Source organism: Bos indicus x Bos taurus, chromosome 12 (genome assembly GCF_003369695.1).
Source record: "Bos indicus x Bos taurus breed Angus x Brahman F1 hybrid chromosome 12, Bos_hybrid_MaternalHap_v2.0, whole genome shotgun sequence".
In the NCBI taxonomy this organism is placed as follows: domain Eukaryota; kingdom Metazoa; phylum Chordata; class Mammalia; order Artiodactyla; family Bovidae; genus Bos; species Bos indicus x Bos taurus.
The window spans coordinates 24,543,915-24,558,543 of NC_040087.1; the positions used below are offsets into that span (position 1 = coordinate 24,543,915).

Consider the following 14,629-nt stretch of genomic DNA (forward strand, 5'->3'; position numbering starts at 1 on the left):
TACGATTATGTTTTTTATTCTCTTCATTCATGTTTGTTCAGAACATTACAGTAGTCATGAAGGGAAAAATAACTACAGCTTTAAATCTTCGGACACAATCTGTCTGAAATATATGAAACCATGCCATTATTTCTTAGGGGAAAAAAAAAGCATTCAAAAATGCATTTGATATTTTAGGTCAAAGATTAAGATCCATGTCCAAGTAAGCCATGTGTAAGGTTTAAGTGTAAGTCATGTTTTCATTCGGTGAGTTTACAGAAATGCTGGCGTGACGTGAATGATTTGAAATAGTCAAATCCTTGAAGGTTTCTGCACTAGGATTTAAATAATTCTCATTGCCCTTCAGAATAGGCAGTGCCTGGCCTGGGCAGGGGCTGTGGTCATTTTCCAATTGCTAACAAAGCAGGAAATGTTCAAGGTCTTAGATGGACTTTATACACCATTTAAAGGTAGTGAATGTCTGCGACTAGGGAGCAAAGGGCAATTCTGATGGTTGCTGGTGCTAAAGGGGTGAATAGGAAAAAGAAGAGACACAGGAAACATGGCCACGGAGCATTTGGGCATGAAGAAAGAAAGGTACCTGGATAAGGGAGGGAGGCTTGGCTTTTCTCACATTGGCAGACCCCTGACCCCAGGAGGGTCCACTCACTGGCACAAAAAGCAGGGTGTCAGAGCCCTGAAGGGTCTTTTAGAAAGGAAAGGCCAGCTCTGCAAGCATCACAGGAGCCTGGAAACAGGGTCCTTGAGTACGACATGGAGCTTCCATACTGGCAGACAACTTTGGGTGATCTTAGAAATATATGGCTTTCTCTAAGACTCATTTTCTGAAAGAAAATAATGCTGTCACAATTAACCCTCACCTGCCACCCACAGAGATGATCCTAATCAACATGATGGTGAAGTACACCTAAGTATGTGTATTTTACTTAATATATTACCTCAATAAACAGTAATATAATTTTGTGCAAATATCTGATGTTAATATACCCTGCTCCTTATTAGATTTTCAAAGGCAACCACTATAAAATCTTAACAGTGGACAGTGGTCTCCAACCAAAGACAGTAAACGACCCAGACTGCAATTATAAGAGAGGAAAACAGATAGAAAATCTCACTAGTTGTTACTTCTTTTATGCTTGTTTTCCTTAGCTCTCTGATTTTGCTTTCCTGCTGCATATACTCTTGGGCCCTTTTAAGCCCAAACTACAAACAGCTAATGAAAATCAGTATCTGTGCTCAATGACTACATTGTAAGAAAGGCTGCATGCATTTCTGTATTACTAGGGTAAAGCTATGAATAGAAAGTATCATTTAATTTGCTGCAGTTTATAATAATAAAAGCTTACCTTTGCTGCATTAGAATAATACAAATGATTATTTGGAGGGTGGAGCAATATAACATAAGGAGAACAGGGAAAAGCAGCCCATGTCCTGATTAGAAGATGAGATCAACTCAATTATTAAACATGTCAAGTATTTTCACTAAAAAGTTCTGAAAATATTCAGTTTAAACTCAGTAAAAGCAGCATTTTAATTAGTATTTTAATAATAATTTTTTTCTACAGTGAAACAAGTCTGCTCAACAAATGAGAGTTCAGCCCATCTCTAAATCATAAGCTAGACTATCTGAATGCAGTCTTAATGCATGCACCATTCAACAACATCTGTAATCATGATTATAATACTCATTTTCATAGCTACATAAAGTTAGAAACTGAGGGGGTAATGATGATAGGAATACTAAAATTTCCATGTCAATTAGTTACACAAAGGAAATCAGGACTACCTGCCCACAGCTGTACTAATTACATTTTCTAATTCTAGAAAAAGAAACAGGAAGTTTTAAATCAACAATCACGTCAAAGATCCCAAATTGAGACCTTTTAAACCAAAAGCCATAAAAGAAGTGTCAGATATGTCCAAATATTCAAAATTTGAAAACCCACATGGGCAAGAGATACCATAAAAAGGTAAATACACCAATGTTAGACATGAAAAAAGAAAAATGACAGGGTTCATTTTCGTAACAGTCACCAGACTTTTTGCACATTTTAGGAAAAAAGGAGGCTAATGGAAAAAAATAGACAAAAGACAGGACTAGCTAATGCAGCGAAGAGCCAAATCTAAGTAGCCAATAAGCATAGGAAAAGGTTCTCAAATTTACCAGGATTCATGGAAATGCTAGTAAATGCAACAGTCAACAGTAATATAGCTATCAGAAAGGCAAGAGGTAAAAAAAAAAAAGAACAGCAATTCCTACTGCTGGTAGAAATGCGAGGAAAAGAAATTCTACCAGGGACTTCCCTGGGTAAGCCTCCATGCTCCCAATGCAGGGGGCCAGAGTTCAATCCCTGATCAGGAAACTAAGATCTCACATGGATGGGAAGAAACTCTCAGAGGGGACTCTCACAATAAATAAGTGCTACATATTCAGAAATACAGATTTGGCAGTAAAAACATATTTCTTTCTATAAACTGAACTAGAAAGCCAAGGAAAAAGCATAGCCTATCTACTGTTTTCACTTTGTAATAGGACTTCAGTTTGTAATAACAAAAACACTTTGGAAAGAGTCATCTGTGCGTGGTAAAAATTTAAGCGTTCAAAGGATTATTTTGATAAAAGATCTCCCAACCACTGAACACCCCATTCTTCTACCCCATGACACCAGTGACCCAATTTTCCTTTACCACTTCCAATTTTGCATATGAGCTTGCATGAGCATTTAATTATACATTTACATATAATTTTGGTAACATTATTTATGATCTTTTGTTTTTGCCTATTCAAAACTAACTGTAGTCCCCTCACAATTTTTGATTAATACAATCTTTGATGGACACCTCTTTTGAAGACCATCTTGTTTGGATTAACTACTTCTGATGCAAAACATCTGTTTCATCGTTTTCTTTCTTTCCCTTTCCTTTTCTGATTGCTTGTCAACAAGTTTTGGTGGTGCACTAGAGCTGCTGGTTGATGAGCTGAAGCAAAGCCCTGTGGGTTTCTCCCTGAGTTGAGAGCCATCCCTGAGTTATTTACTTGCCACTAAATCCTACAGGCTTGTTTATTCAATCCCTCCAAATCCCACTCTTCAAGTGGAAGTCTGGGAATGGTCTTAGAACCAAGGCATAAAGAAGCTTGAGTTATTGATATACTCACTGTTACAGAGTGTTATAAAGACTGGGGCAGTTGCTAACTCATTGTAATGAGTACTGCTAGTTTCCTAGATGAAGTACCCCGTGTTCTCGGATTCTTCCTACACTTGCTCTGCAATGTCATAGTAAACTCCACTTCCTGTTGGCCTCATTTCTTCTCTGTTCAGCAAGAACTCTAGCTCCCATTACTGAGTACTCTCACAAAGGCAACCTAACTTCCTCCACTTCTTCCACTAAATGAATTTGAGCTCAGGCTTGCAATTTATCGTTCTTCCTCTATGTCTGTTGGAGCCCTGTGAAACTGTCACCTGATTGCAGATTGCCATTATTGGTTCCTGGTTTCCAGACCAAATCTTCAATGCTGCTCATCAACCCTCTTACATACAGTATTACTGAGGATAATACTAATATTATTGAGGATATTGGTTTGGCTGGATGTCACAGAACACCTGAATAACCATGGCAGATACAAGAAATACAAGATCTACTGCCTCTCACACAGCAGTCCAAAACAGGGGGTCCCAGGCTAGGATGGTGTCTCTGCTCCCTGAGGCCATCCAAGGATACACACACAAGGCCAGTTCTCCAGATTTAAAGGATAAATAAACTCAACCCCTCAGTGGGACGAACAGTGAAGCCACATTACAAAAGTTACACATACATGGAGGGGTAAAACAAAGTTGGGGGCAAACTGCAATAAACCTACCCCAAATAAGTAAAAACTTGATTGTTTTTTATATATTAAGTAGTTCCTTTCTTTTAATATATTTTAAGTTCCTTCAGCTTTTACTGACCTATTACTTTCTAATTTCCTCATCCTGTTTCACTTGAAGAAGGATAAGCTGCTTTTTAACTACAGATGTTAACTTATACTCTAGGGATTCAAAAAAAGCTCCCAGCTCCACAATTAAGAAAACAAGCGAACAGTGGATAACAAATGTAAATGAATTCCTCTGCATCTGGTGTAGAGCAACTGAAGAAGAGAATTAGTGAATCAGACAACTCAAAGGTCGATAATGACTTTAATGAGTAATTCTGGTAAAAGTGTTTCTGCACAGATATGCAGGTATAAAAACAGATAAAAAAAGTCAACAAAAAGATTCCTTCTCTCCTTAAGGTTATCTTAGAACATTCATGACTAAATTTCAACTTGATATATATTTCATAGCTTAAAACTCAAGAGACTGTAACAACTTTCTGCACAGTTTTAACTTTCAGGCCTATGCACTTATTATTCTAACACTAGAAATACTTTCTTGACATTTGATTTGGCACTCTTATTGGTAAGCTTTGCCTTTTAAAAGTTTTACTAGGAGAAAATACAAGAAAAAAGTATCTATCCAGATTGCCCATCACTCTCTGAACATTATCTAGGAATAATACGATCTTCTGACAAAAATGCTGGAGTGTTATTTTGGGGATCTCTTTTTGAAAAAGAAATGAGTATAAAAAAGTAGTTTTGTTCTGACACTGGTAAGAGGACATACGTTTGTACTGTTCACAAATTCAGTACACAAAAGTTGTTTGCTTTAAAAGAGAACACTGATAGAAGCAGAGAGGCCGACTCTAGGAGGCGCACTCATTCCAGGGTACTTAGTTAATACCTCCTGGGTTTTACCAGCACGTCTTTGAGAAGAGGTGCACATCCTACTCTCTCAGATATTTAATAATGATCCCTTTCTTTACACATAAAAAATATGCTTACCACCTTGACAGCTCCAGTCTTAACCGGAAAGAAAAGGTTATTATGAGAACCCAACTCCAGGTGCCCTAACTACATTTTATCAACACAAATAGCTCTCAGTGTTTCTTAAGAGGAGGGTTATTGGCACCGAGTGTAAGATAATTCTGAACTGTGGGGGACCATTTCAGACACTTAGCATTCCTGGCCCACTCACTAAAAAACAGCAAGTTTTCAAGGTCACCGTGACAAAACATACCCATCCATTTCCAACTGGATGGCTGGCTGGCCCTTGTACTGCCATGGATTGCCCCTTGATGAGAACCACTGGTTAGATGATCCAAGATTAATATCTATTAACTTCATGACTTCCACAGAAAGCAACTGCTGTATTACCTTCAGTAACAATGACTGAAGAGAAACTTAGTTTTTTAAAAAAAAACCTTGTATTTAAATACTACCCTGGAAAGATAAGCTGATTTCCTCAAATCCATGGTGATCTGAAAGGACTAGACGCACAATGTGCAATGCTTATTTGTCTCCAAATGCACACATACATTCACAGGAAAATGTTTACCATCTGCTGGCATGTCTTACTCCATTTATCTGTAGTATAAAAATATGTCCGTCTGTCTACTACAGTAAGATAAAAAACGTGTAGATCTTCTTAATAAATTTCCTCACACCGATGTTCCTGGAAACTGCTGTTGTCTTTGTTCCAAAACTTGCTGATTTAATAGCTGCTGCTGTTTCTGTAAAAACTGCACCACTTCTGGACTTCTTAGTAATGACTTAAAAAGGAGAAAGAGAAAATATGTTTATTAATAGCAGTATTCTTATGAGATTGTATTCATGCTGTAAAATTACTCTGCTATATCCTTATACCCGATATAATATACTTACAAAAAAAATTCCTGAACTGAATTCATTTCTTCATTTGATGTACTGCAGTTAAACTTCAAACTAATAATAATAAAATCTGGTATCATGCATCAAATACTAAAATCTAAAACTCATGTGGGAAGCCTGATTTTATTGGTGACTTTGCACACAAAGGAAATGCTTTTATGATATGCCAGCATGTATAGTCTTTATGAAACCTAAGGGCCAAAAAGAGCGCTGGCCCAAGATTACAGCAAGGGGAAAAAAAAAAAGGAAATGAAAAGATACCCCATGTAAACATGGCAGTTAAAATTCCAGTTTAGAAACATATACATTTTTGACAAGTACTGGAGCTCAAGTTCCTCCCACTAGCTCACTAAGTCTTTTGGAAGAAATTAAAAATGATGTATGATTGTGTGTATAGGTATGTGTGTTTAAATATAGGTATACATGTATAATAAAACTAATATTAGCACGCTACTAAAAGTTCAGAAAAGAAATACAACTGCTCTAAAAGAACTAATAAGTTTTATACATTGACCATTTTTAAATATAGTTATACTCACATAACAAATATAAGACTGTTTTTATTAAAGTATTTATATAAATTGATAAGGAAGAAAAACCTTGAGCCTAATATACTGAACTCTTTGCGACCCCATGAATCACAACATGCCAGGAACTGAACCGAATATACTGAACAAGATAAACCAAATAAGATGGAAGTACCATCATTAAATACTGATTTTAAAATTTAACATTACGGCATAGTATATTTCCTATTTATTAAATGCTTTTGTTTAAAATTTATTCGTAAAGACTGCTGCTGCTGCTGCTAAGTCGCTTCAGTCCTGTCTGACTCTGTGCGACCCCACAGACGGCAGCCCACCAGGCTCCTCTGTCCCTGGGATTCTCCAGGCAATACTGGAGTGGGTTGCCATTTCCTTCTCCAATGCATGCATGCCCACTAAGTCACTTCAGTCGTGTCCAACTCTTGTAAAGACTGCCCAACCTTTATTAAGTAAATGTACAACAGTCTACTTAGCTGTTATGAGGCTACTGAACAATGAAGTTGTTTAAATTACTATTTTACTATTTGTGATAAATACATTTCTGGGAATGTCCTTACGCTTAACTTTATCTATACTTAGGATTCATTTCCTGCGTATGTCTTCACAGTAAAATGATTTCTGAGTGAAGGAATGACCATTTTAAGGACTCTTGATACAGACTGTCCAACTGCTTTCTTTTATTAATATTATAATAAATATTATATTAGTGTTGTACTAATGTAAGATGCCATCAGAATGAGAGTCCCTTTCATGGGAGTCCTCAACATCACTGTGTTTTATCATTTAAATAATTTTCACTTATTGAACTGTTTATTATGTGATTTTTTTACTGATATGAAATACATTTCCATATCATATAAGGGAAGCATTTCTGCTTTTTTCCGTTTATATTTTTTTTGCAATGTATTGAGGGCAAAATTCTTCATCAATCTGTATGAGAAAAATGTCAACCGTATCAAACATCATCTTTTATATATTTATTGCAACTCTTTTTCCTGTTATTTTCAAGTTTGCATTTTTATTTTTATGCTGCCATTTTTTTACTACAGTATTCATTTTTATGTAGCTAAAAGTCATGTATGGATATGAGAATTGGACTGTAAAGACGGCTGAGTGCTGAAGAATTGATGCTTTTGAACTGTGGTGTTGGAGAAGACTCTTGAGAGTCCCACGGACTCCAAGGAGATCCAACCAGTCCACCCTAAAGCAGATCAGTCCTGGGTGTTCATTGGAAAAGACTGATGTTGAAGCTGAAACTCCAATACTTTGGCCACCTCATGCGAAGAGCTGAATCACGTGAAAAGACCCTGATGCTGGGAAAGACTGAGGGCAGGAGGAGAAGGGGACGACAAAGGATGAGATGGCTGGATGGCATCACCAACTCGATGGACACGGGTTTGGGTGGACTCTGGGAGTTGGTGATGGACAGGAAGGCCTGGCGTGCTGCAATTCATGGGGTTGCAAAGAGTTGGACACGACTGAGCGACTGAATTGAACTGAAATTATATTTTCTCCGTAATTTTGTCTTTATGAGATTCCAATGTATACTGGCAGAGGCACAGTTATAACTGTGATAACCAGCTTAAAAATCTCAAAAGTTGAACAGTTTCATTTATAACAAACAAATGTGTCAGGTTTGGAACTACTGTACAAACAGATATTTACCAGTCTTTTTTGATTTAACACTTGTTCTAAAAGGGTAGGTCTTGCAGGTCGATCTCCAAAGGATCCCGTTTTTTGTTTTACAATGGAGAGTATGTTGTCTGCACTTTCCTGCGATAAAAGACAAAATGCAAATAGGATTAAGAGTTGATATAATAATCCATGATTACAGGCATTTCAATGATGCTTTGCTTCTCTTCCTTATTGCCCAGTTCCTGGGAGCCTTTGGGAAAGTCCCTCTTTAAGTCACTAGGCAAAGTATTGACATTACAAAACACGCCTCACTCCCTCACCCTCCAGAATTTCCAATCTGGGATCTTCAGTCTCCAGAAGTTCTCAAAAATCAACAGAGGGGCAGGGGTAGAGGAAGGGGACCTATTTTAATAGCTGTGAGCGATTTTCAACATTACAAAACAATGCCAAGTGGAAACGGAACACTGTCTTCAGATAAAGCTATCCAGGTCAAATTGTCTGCCTGCCTTTGGATGGAGTATGTGAATGCAAAGGCCATTTATATAGTGCTAATGAAACACTCTTCACTGCTTTTTTTGCCCAACAAACAACAACCACCACCAACCAAAAAATGGGGTGGGCAGTAAAATATTACTTAAAGAAAAGCAATTGATACACAAAGATTTCAAAATTTGGAAGTCACCAGGAGAAAAATGACAAACTGGCTTTGAAAAGACTGAGAAGCACTGGTGTAAGTAATCTCTTGCCACCGGTATAGACAAAACAGGTAGTCCTGAAATCACACCATACCCTGAGGCATCCTTACTCAAAATCAGCAGCACTTACTACCAATTATGTTCCCCCAGTTACCTGGTAGGATCTTAAATACTTACAATTTTCCTGGCCAACAAAATGTTAAGTTTACTGAAACATTCTGACTCTTATAAAATGCTGACTATATACAAAAATTCTGACAAATATAAAGTCACATAAGCCATGCCTTGTATAAATTTACTCTTATTCTGCTCTTCATCTAAAGATTATTTAGATGTTAAGCTGTTTTTTTCTCTTGATCTTTTTTTTAAAACGTTTCCAATTTTATTTTATTTATTTTTGGCCATGCCATGTGGGATCTTAGTTCCCCAGCCAGGGATCAAATCCATGCTCCCTGCATTGGAAGTGCAGAGTCTTAACGACTGCACCACCAGGGAAATCCTTTGACTTTCTTTCTACTGGTTTCTGAGTTATCTATTAGACTATTCGCCTTATCTCTTTCACTATGAGAAGTTTATCAATTTAATGTTAAAAAAAATTCAACCCCTAAACATTTTAAGCCTCACAAATACACACACACACACACACACCTGTAAAAAGGAGACTCTAATACTCAGAGAAAACAAAAATAATTTCTTTCTCTCTCCCCACAAGATTAACTACTTATGGGACTGATTGATTCTTATGTGCACTAGAAATGGGATGTTGAAATTGACGTGGAGTTCCCGTATTCTCACCACCTCACACACATCACTGTGCATTAATACATTCAGAATGTTAGTAAGACAAAATCATAGAAGCTTGTAGTGAAAATAACCTTCAGTCATCCAGTCCTAACTTCTGCAAGTGCTGGAATTATAGAAATCTTCAACACTTTTTGTTCTAAGGAGTTACCAATTTTTGAGGCTACCCATCCTGAATATTCATTGGAAGGACTGATGCTAAAGCTGAAACTCCAATACTTTGGCCACCTAATGCGAAGAACTGACTCATTGGAAAAGACCCTGATGCTGGGAAAGACTGAAGGCGGGAGGAGAAGGGGACGACACAGGATGAGATGGTTGGATGGCATCACCGATTCAAAGGACAACGAGTCTGGGTAAACTCCAGAATTTGGTGATGGACAGGGAGGCCTGGTGTGCTGCAATCCATGGGGTCGCAGAGTCAGACACGACTGAGCGACTGAACTGAACTGATTTGGTTTTGAGTAACTAACGTTTAGGTGGCATTTCCTTAGGTTGGGCTGAAACACATAACCCTTGTGACTCACCTGAGTCCTGGTTACTTCAGAACTATGCAAAATAACTCTACTGCTTCTTCCAAATGACAGTGTTCTTAGACATTTTATGATAATAATCAATCCCACAGGTCACTGCTTTCATCCCTGGTTCCTTTCTGTGTCACTCACACAGCACCATTTTTAGATACATGGACTAAACATTATAACATTTGTTAACCATCCACAAGTGTCTGCACTGCTTGGGGAGGAGGATGAAGAGGCACTGCATTATTTGACAAGAGTTGAAGTGACAGAATTTGAAGACATTAAATCAGGTTACAGAATAGATTTTTATTTTGATGAAAACCCTTACTTCGAAAATAAAATTCTCTCCAAAGAATTTCATCTGAATGAGAGTGGTGATCCATCTTCAAAGTCCACTGAAATCAAATGGAAATCTGGAAAGGATTTGACGAAACGATCAAGTCAAACACAGAATAAAGCCAGCAGGAAGAGACAGCATGAGGAACCAGAAAGCTTCTTCACCTGGTTTACTGATCATTCTGATGCAGGTGCAGATGAGTTAGGAGAGGTCATCAAAGATGATATTTGGCCAAATCCATTACAGTACTACTTGGTTCCTGACATGGATGATGAGGAAGGGGAAGGAGAAGAGGATGACGACGACGACGAAGAGGAAGAAGGATTGGAAGACATTGATGAAGAAGGGGATGAGGATGAAGGTGAAGAAGATGATGAGGGGGAGGAAGGAGAGGAAGATGAAGGAGAAGATGACTAATGGAACACTGATGGATTCCAACCTTTTTTAATTTTCTCCAGTCCCTGGGAGCAAGTTGCAGTCTTTTTTTTTTTTTCCTCCTCTTGTGGTCAGTCGCCCTGTTTTTGAGGTCTCTTTTCTCCTTTATACCATGGTTCACAACTTATTTGGGGGGGGAAATACCTTGAGCAGAATTCAGTGGGACAAGAATTTCTACCCCTTTCTGTTCCAAATTCATTTTTATCCCTTCCTGTCTCAACAAAAACTATGGAATCAACACCACCATGCTCTGTGGGAAAAAAAGAAAAACCTTCTGCTCCCTTAGCTCTGCTGGAAGCTGGAGGGTGCTAGGCCCCTGTGTAGTAGTGCATAGAATTCTAGCTTTTTTCCTCCTTTCTCTGTATATTGGGCTCAGAGATTACACTGTGTCTCTATGTGAATATGGACAGTTAGCATTTACCAACATGTATCTGTCTACTTTCTCTTGTTTAAAAAAAGAAAAAAAAAAACCTTAAAAAAATGGGGTTATAGAAGGTCAGCAAAGGGTGGGTTTGAGATGTTTGGGTGGGTTAAGTGGGCATTTTGACAACATGGCTTCTTCTTTGGCATGTTTAATTGTGATGTTTAATGGACATCCTTGCAGTTTAAGATGACACTTTTAAAATAAAATTCTCTCCTAATGATGACTTGAGCCCTGCCACTCGATGGGAGAATCAGCAGAACCTGTAGGATCTTATTTGCAATTGACATTCTCTATTGTAATTTTGTTCCTGTTTATTTTTAAATTTTTCTTTTTGTTTCACTGGAAAGGAAAGATGATGCTCAGTTTTAAACATTAAAAGTGTACAAGTTGCTTTGTTATAATAAAACTAAATGTGTACACAAAGAAAAAATAAATAAATAAACATTATATACATCTGTTCATTTAACCTTGATTTGTGTCAGAAATACTGATTTTTATTTTTTTTAAGGAATACTGATTTTTAAATACCTTAATTTCTAATCTTGCTACTCATACTATGGCAGCACACCCCGTCACCACCTACCAGTCCTTCTATAGCTATCTCCTAAAAATCTCTACATCTAGAGGCCCTTGACTTTAACCCACACCATTACAATAGGAGCCCTTGTTACTGCCTAACTAGGAACTTTCTTTTGAAGCCTCCAAATTCAAATCCCAATGCCTGGCATTCAGTATCATACAAAAACTGGCTTCAAACTCTTTCCAAATTTATCTTTTGTGAATTTACCACACAGATACTCCACTTTAGTCTTCCGAAAAGTAGCTCCTGTATTCCCACTTCTCCTTCCTTTACTAAGACGTGCTTCTCTTTCTTTTTACCACCAAAATTCTAGGGAAGCAGGATAGCATGTGGATAAGACTGAAGGTTCTAGAACCAGACTGCTTGGGTTTGAGTACTTGCTGGCTGCATGATCTGGGCCAAGTTACTTAACCTCTCTTTGCCTCAGCTTCCACTTATGGAAAGTAAAGTATCTATCTCACTGCTGAAGGGGGTGAGACTCCATTTATAGCTGAGCACTGTGCCTGGCATATAAGAAACTGAGCTGATAAACTATTAGCCGTCCTTTCTAGCTTATACTGAGTTGCATTTTCTCTGCAAAGCCTTTCTAGAATATCTCAGCCTACAGTGATCTATCCTCTCCACTACTAAAGAAAGCAGCACTTACAGTTGGCCCTTATTGTATCCTGACTGTTGCCGTTAGTTCTTTTCTTTCCACTCAGTTCAACAAAGACTTAGAGCTTCTGATTCTTCAAACTGATAGTGTCCTTTAAGTAAATGGCTATTATTTGTTGAGTATAGAAATTCTCTTTCCTAAGAAATCATGCAAGTTATTTCAGAATAGGAAAAAATTTAAGTTTCTTTTTGTAGGGATTGGATGGAGAGATTCTAATTCAGGTATCTACTTGCCTTTTATGTATTTTCCTCAAACTGTAGGTGTAAATGCTTGACAATTAAAAAAAGAAAGAAAGAAAAAGAAAGTGGTTACAGGTAAAACATTTCCTTCCTGAAAAGAAGTGTATCATCTTCTCAGTCTGTAAAGAATTCTGAAGTGAATGAGTACCTTTGGAACAAACAGAGGGTCAAACGACTACCCTTACTTTCATTCTTGAATAAGAGAGATGCTTATTTACTGAGAACTGGAGTATTAAAAATAAAGTTAACTGAGAGAAAGACACTGAGAACAGAACTAAGCACTATTAATAAGAACAGAGTACTGAGATAAGATTAAGAATATAACACAAAGAATACTAACCAAAGTACTCTTTTTTCCACTTTAGCTAGTGGAAAGGTGCTGAGAACAGGGTACTAAGATTAGGTATACTCAAGAAAAGGATACTGAGAATAGGGTAGTGAAAAAAGGAAGAGATTACCTTCTCTAAAGGACCGATTTCAGTTGGGTTCCTAATGCTCTTTGCCTACTCCTCCAGTGATGAATCAGCTCAATTTACTACCTGCCCTTCCAGCCCATATCCCAGATCTTTGAAATTACAGCTTTGCTACCATGTCACACCATTTTCATCGAGATTTACTCATCTCTACAAGGGTGTACCAAAACTGTTCAGGCTTGCCTACGTCTGCATAAACTTTTTGAGGGCAAGCACTCGCTAACTTTCAGCCACAAGTCCAGCCACGGAAACCCGGCCCCTTTGGGAGCCGGTGGGCAGGCGCTGAAGCTGCGGTCTGCGGCAGGAGTTGGGTCTCTTTTTTCACCTCCCACTCCCCCAGACCCCAGGCCATACCTCCAGTTTGACGTTTCCTGAGCTGCCAGCCGCGGCGGCCCCACCGCAGTTCAGGGCCTGGTCGCTTTTCTTCTTCTTGTACTTGTCCTTGTACATCTTGTTGCGGTGTTTCTTGCACATCCACGGTTTGCGCTGCTTGGCCACCTGGCTCGTGGTCTCGCTGCAGCCCTCGTACGTGCATGTCTTGCTCAGGCCGCCGCCGCCGCCGCCACCACCGCTGCCCCGTCTCCGGGCTCCCCCGCCGCCGCCCTCGCCCCCCGAGTGGGTCTCCTCGTCCTCCAGATCCTCCAAACTGGCTGTGCTCTCGCCTCCTCCCGGGGGGTCCGAGGTGTCCAGCAGGTCGGCCTCGTCCTCCCCCGCCTCCTCCTCGCCATCCCCCGCCACTTCGCACAGGTACCGAACGGGCTTGCCGGGCCCGCCGATGCCCCCCAGGGCCGGAGCCGGCCGCAGGACGCCCTCGGCCGCGGCTTCGTCCTGCCCTCCACAGGGGTGCATCACCAGAAGCGCGAACTGCGAGGCCGAGGCGCCCGGGACGGGGGCTGGAGTCAGGGCCTGGCCCGGTGCAGGGGCGGGGGCTCCGGGGCGGAGCGCGCCGCTGGCGGCGCCCGGCCCCGCGCCTTCGGTGACACCCTGAACCTCCGTGCTGCTGAGACTTAGGTGTTGGGGATCCACGAGCCCGGCCTTTCAGCACCTGACGGGCCCAACTGCACCTAGCAAACCAGCTTCCCTGGACCGCGAGAAACACCCGAGAGGGCTCCGCGATAGCCCCCCACTGCGCCTGCGCGTCTGCCGCCGGCGCGTGAGCGTCTCTACGCTCCGTGGCTTCAGGAAACCCTGCGTCTCTGAGGGGTGGGGCTGAGCAGTCGCCCGAGGGGCTGACTGCGCATGTGGGATTCGCGGTGGCGGGAGATTGCTGCGTGGCGCTCTGTCCTGCGTCTGGTGCTGCCTGCCCTTGAGGTTTTGAGGAGCTGGGCCTGGCCGCGCTTTTTGACTGGAACCGACTCTGCCTAAATGTTTCGAAGCACTTTTTTTTTTTTTTTTACTGAAACTCCACAGTGTAAATTCACATTGTTCATGAGCCTTCTTATGCGGCATCAGGACTGCATTATAATATTTCACCCCACTCTGACAGGAATGGGAGCTGAGAGGCTGAGCAGTGGCCGTGTCACGACCAGGCCCCACTAGATAGCAG

General features: G+C 40.2%; 2 protein-coding genes across 2 annotated transcripts; one reads left to right on the top strand and one right to left on the bottom strand.

Moving 5' to 3' along the window:
• On the bottom strand, nucleotides 1–14,231 carry RFXAP (regulatory factor X associated protein). The gene is made up of 3 exons (XM_027557397.1): nucleotides 13,438–14,231; nucleotides 7,954–8,061; nucleotides 1–5,625 (listed from the first exon to the last, which is right to left on the bottom strand). The coding sequence occupies exons 1-3, from the start codon at nucleotides 13,930–13,932 to the stop codon at nucleotides 5,515–5,517; spliced, it is 714 nt and encodes a 237-aa protein (XP_027413198.1). The 5' UTR covers nucleotides 13,933–14,231; the 3' UTR covers nucleotides 1–5,514.
• LOC113902065 (protein SET-like) lies at nucleotides 8,367–11,208 on the top strand. The gene is made up of 2 exons (XM_027557048.1): nucleotides 8,367–8,411; nucleotides 10,101–11,208. Exons 1-2 carry the CDS (start codon nucleotides 8,367–8,369, stop codon nucleotides 10,692–10,694), a joined length of 639 nt encoding a protein of 212 aa, XP_027412849.1. The 3' UTR covers nucleotides 10,695–11,208.
• Nucleotides 14,232–14,629: the final 398 nt, after the last annotated feature.

What these genes read in the sequence shown, in the direction of transcription:
- LOC113902065 (XM_027557048.1), top strand. Translation starts at nt 8,367, where the DNA reads ATGCCAAGTGGAAACGGAACACTGTCTTCAGATAAAGCTATCCAG. An exon ending in CTTCAGATAAAGCTATCCAG is followed by an intron (nt 8,412 to 10,100) that starts GTCAAATTGTCT and finishes CACCATTTTTAG; the next exon opens with ATACATGGACTAAACATTAT.
- RFXAP (XM_027557397.1), bottom strand. Translation starts at nt 13,932, where the DNA reads ATGCACCCCTGTGGAGGGCAGGACGAAGCCGCGGCCGAGGGCGTCCTG. An exon ending in CAGGAAACGTCAAACTGGAG is followed by an intron (nt 8,062 to 13,437) that starts GTATGGCCTGGG and finishes CTTTTATCGCAG; the next exon opens with GAAAGTGCAGACAACATACT. An exon ending in TGTTAAATCAAAAAAGACTG is followed by an intron (nt 5,626 to 7,953) that starts GTAAATATCTGT and finishes CTCCTTTTTAAG; the next exon opens with TCATTACTAAGAAGTCCAGA.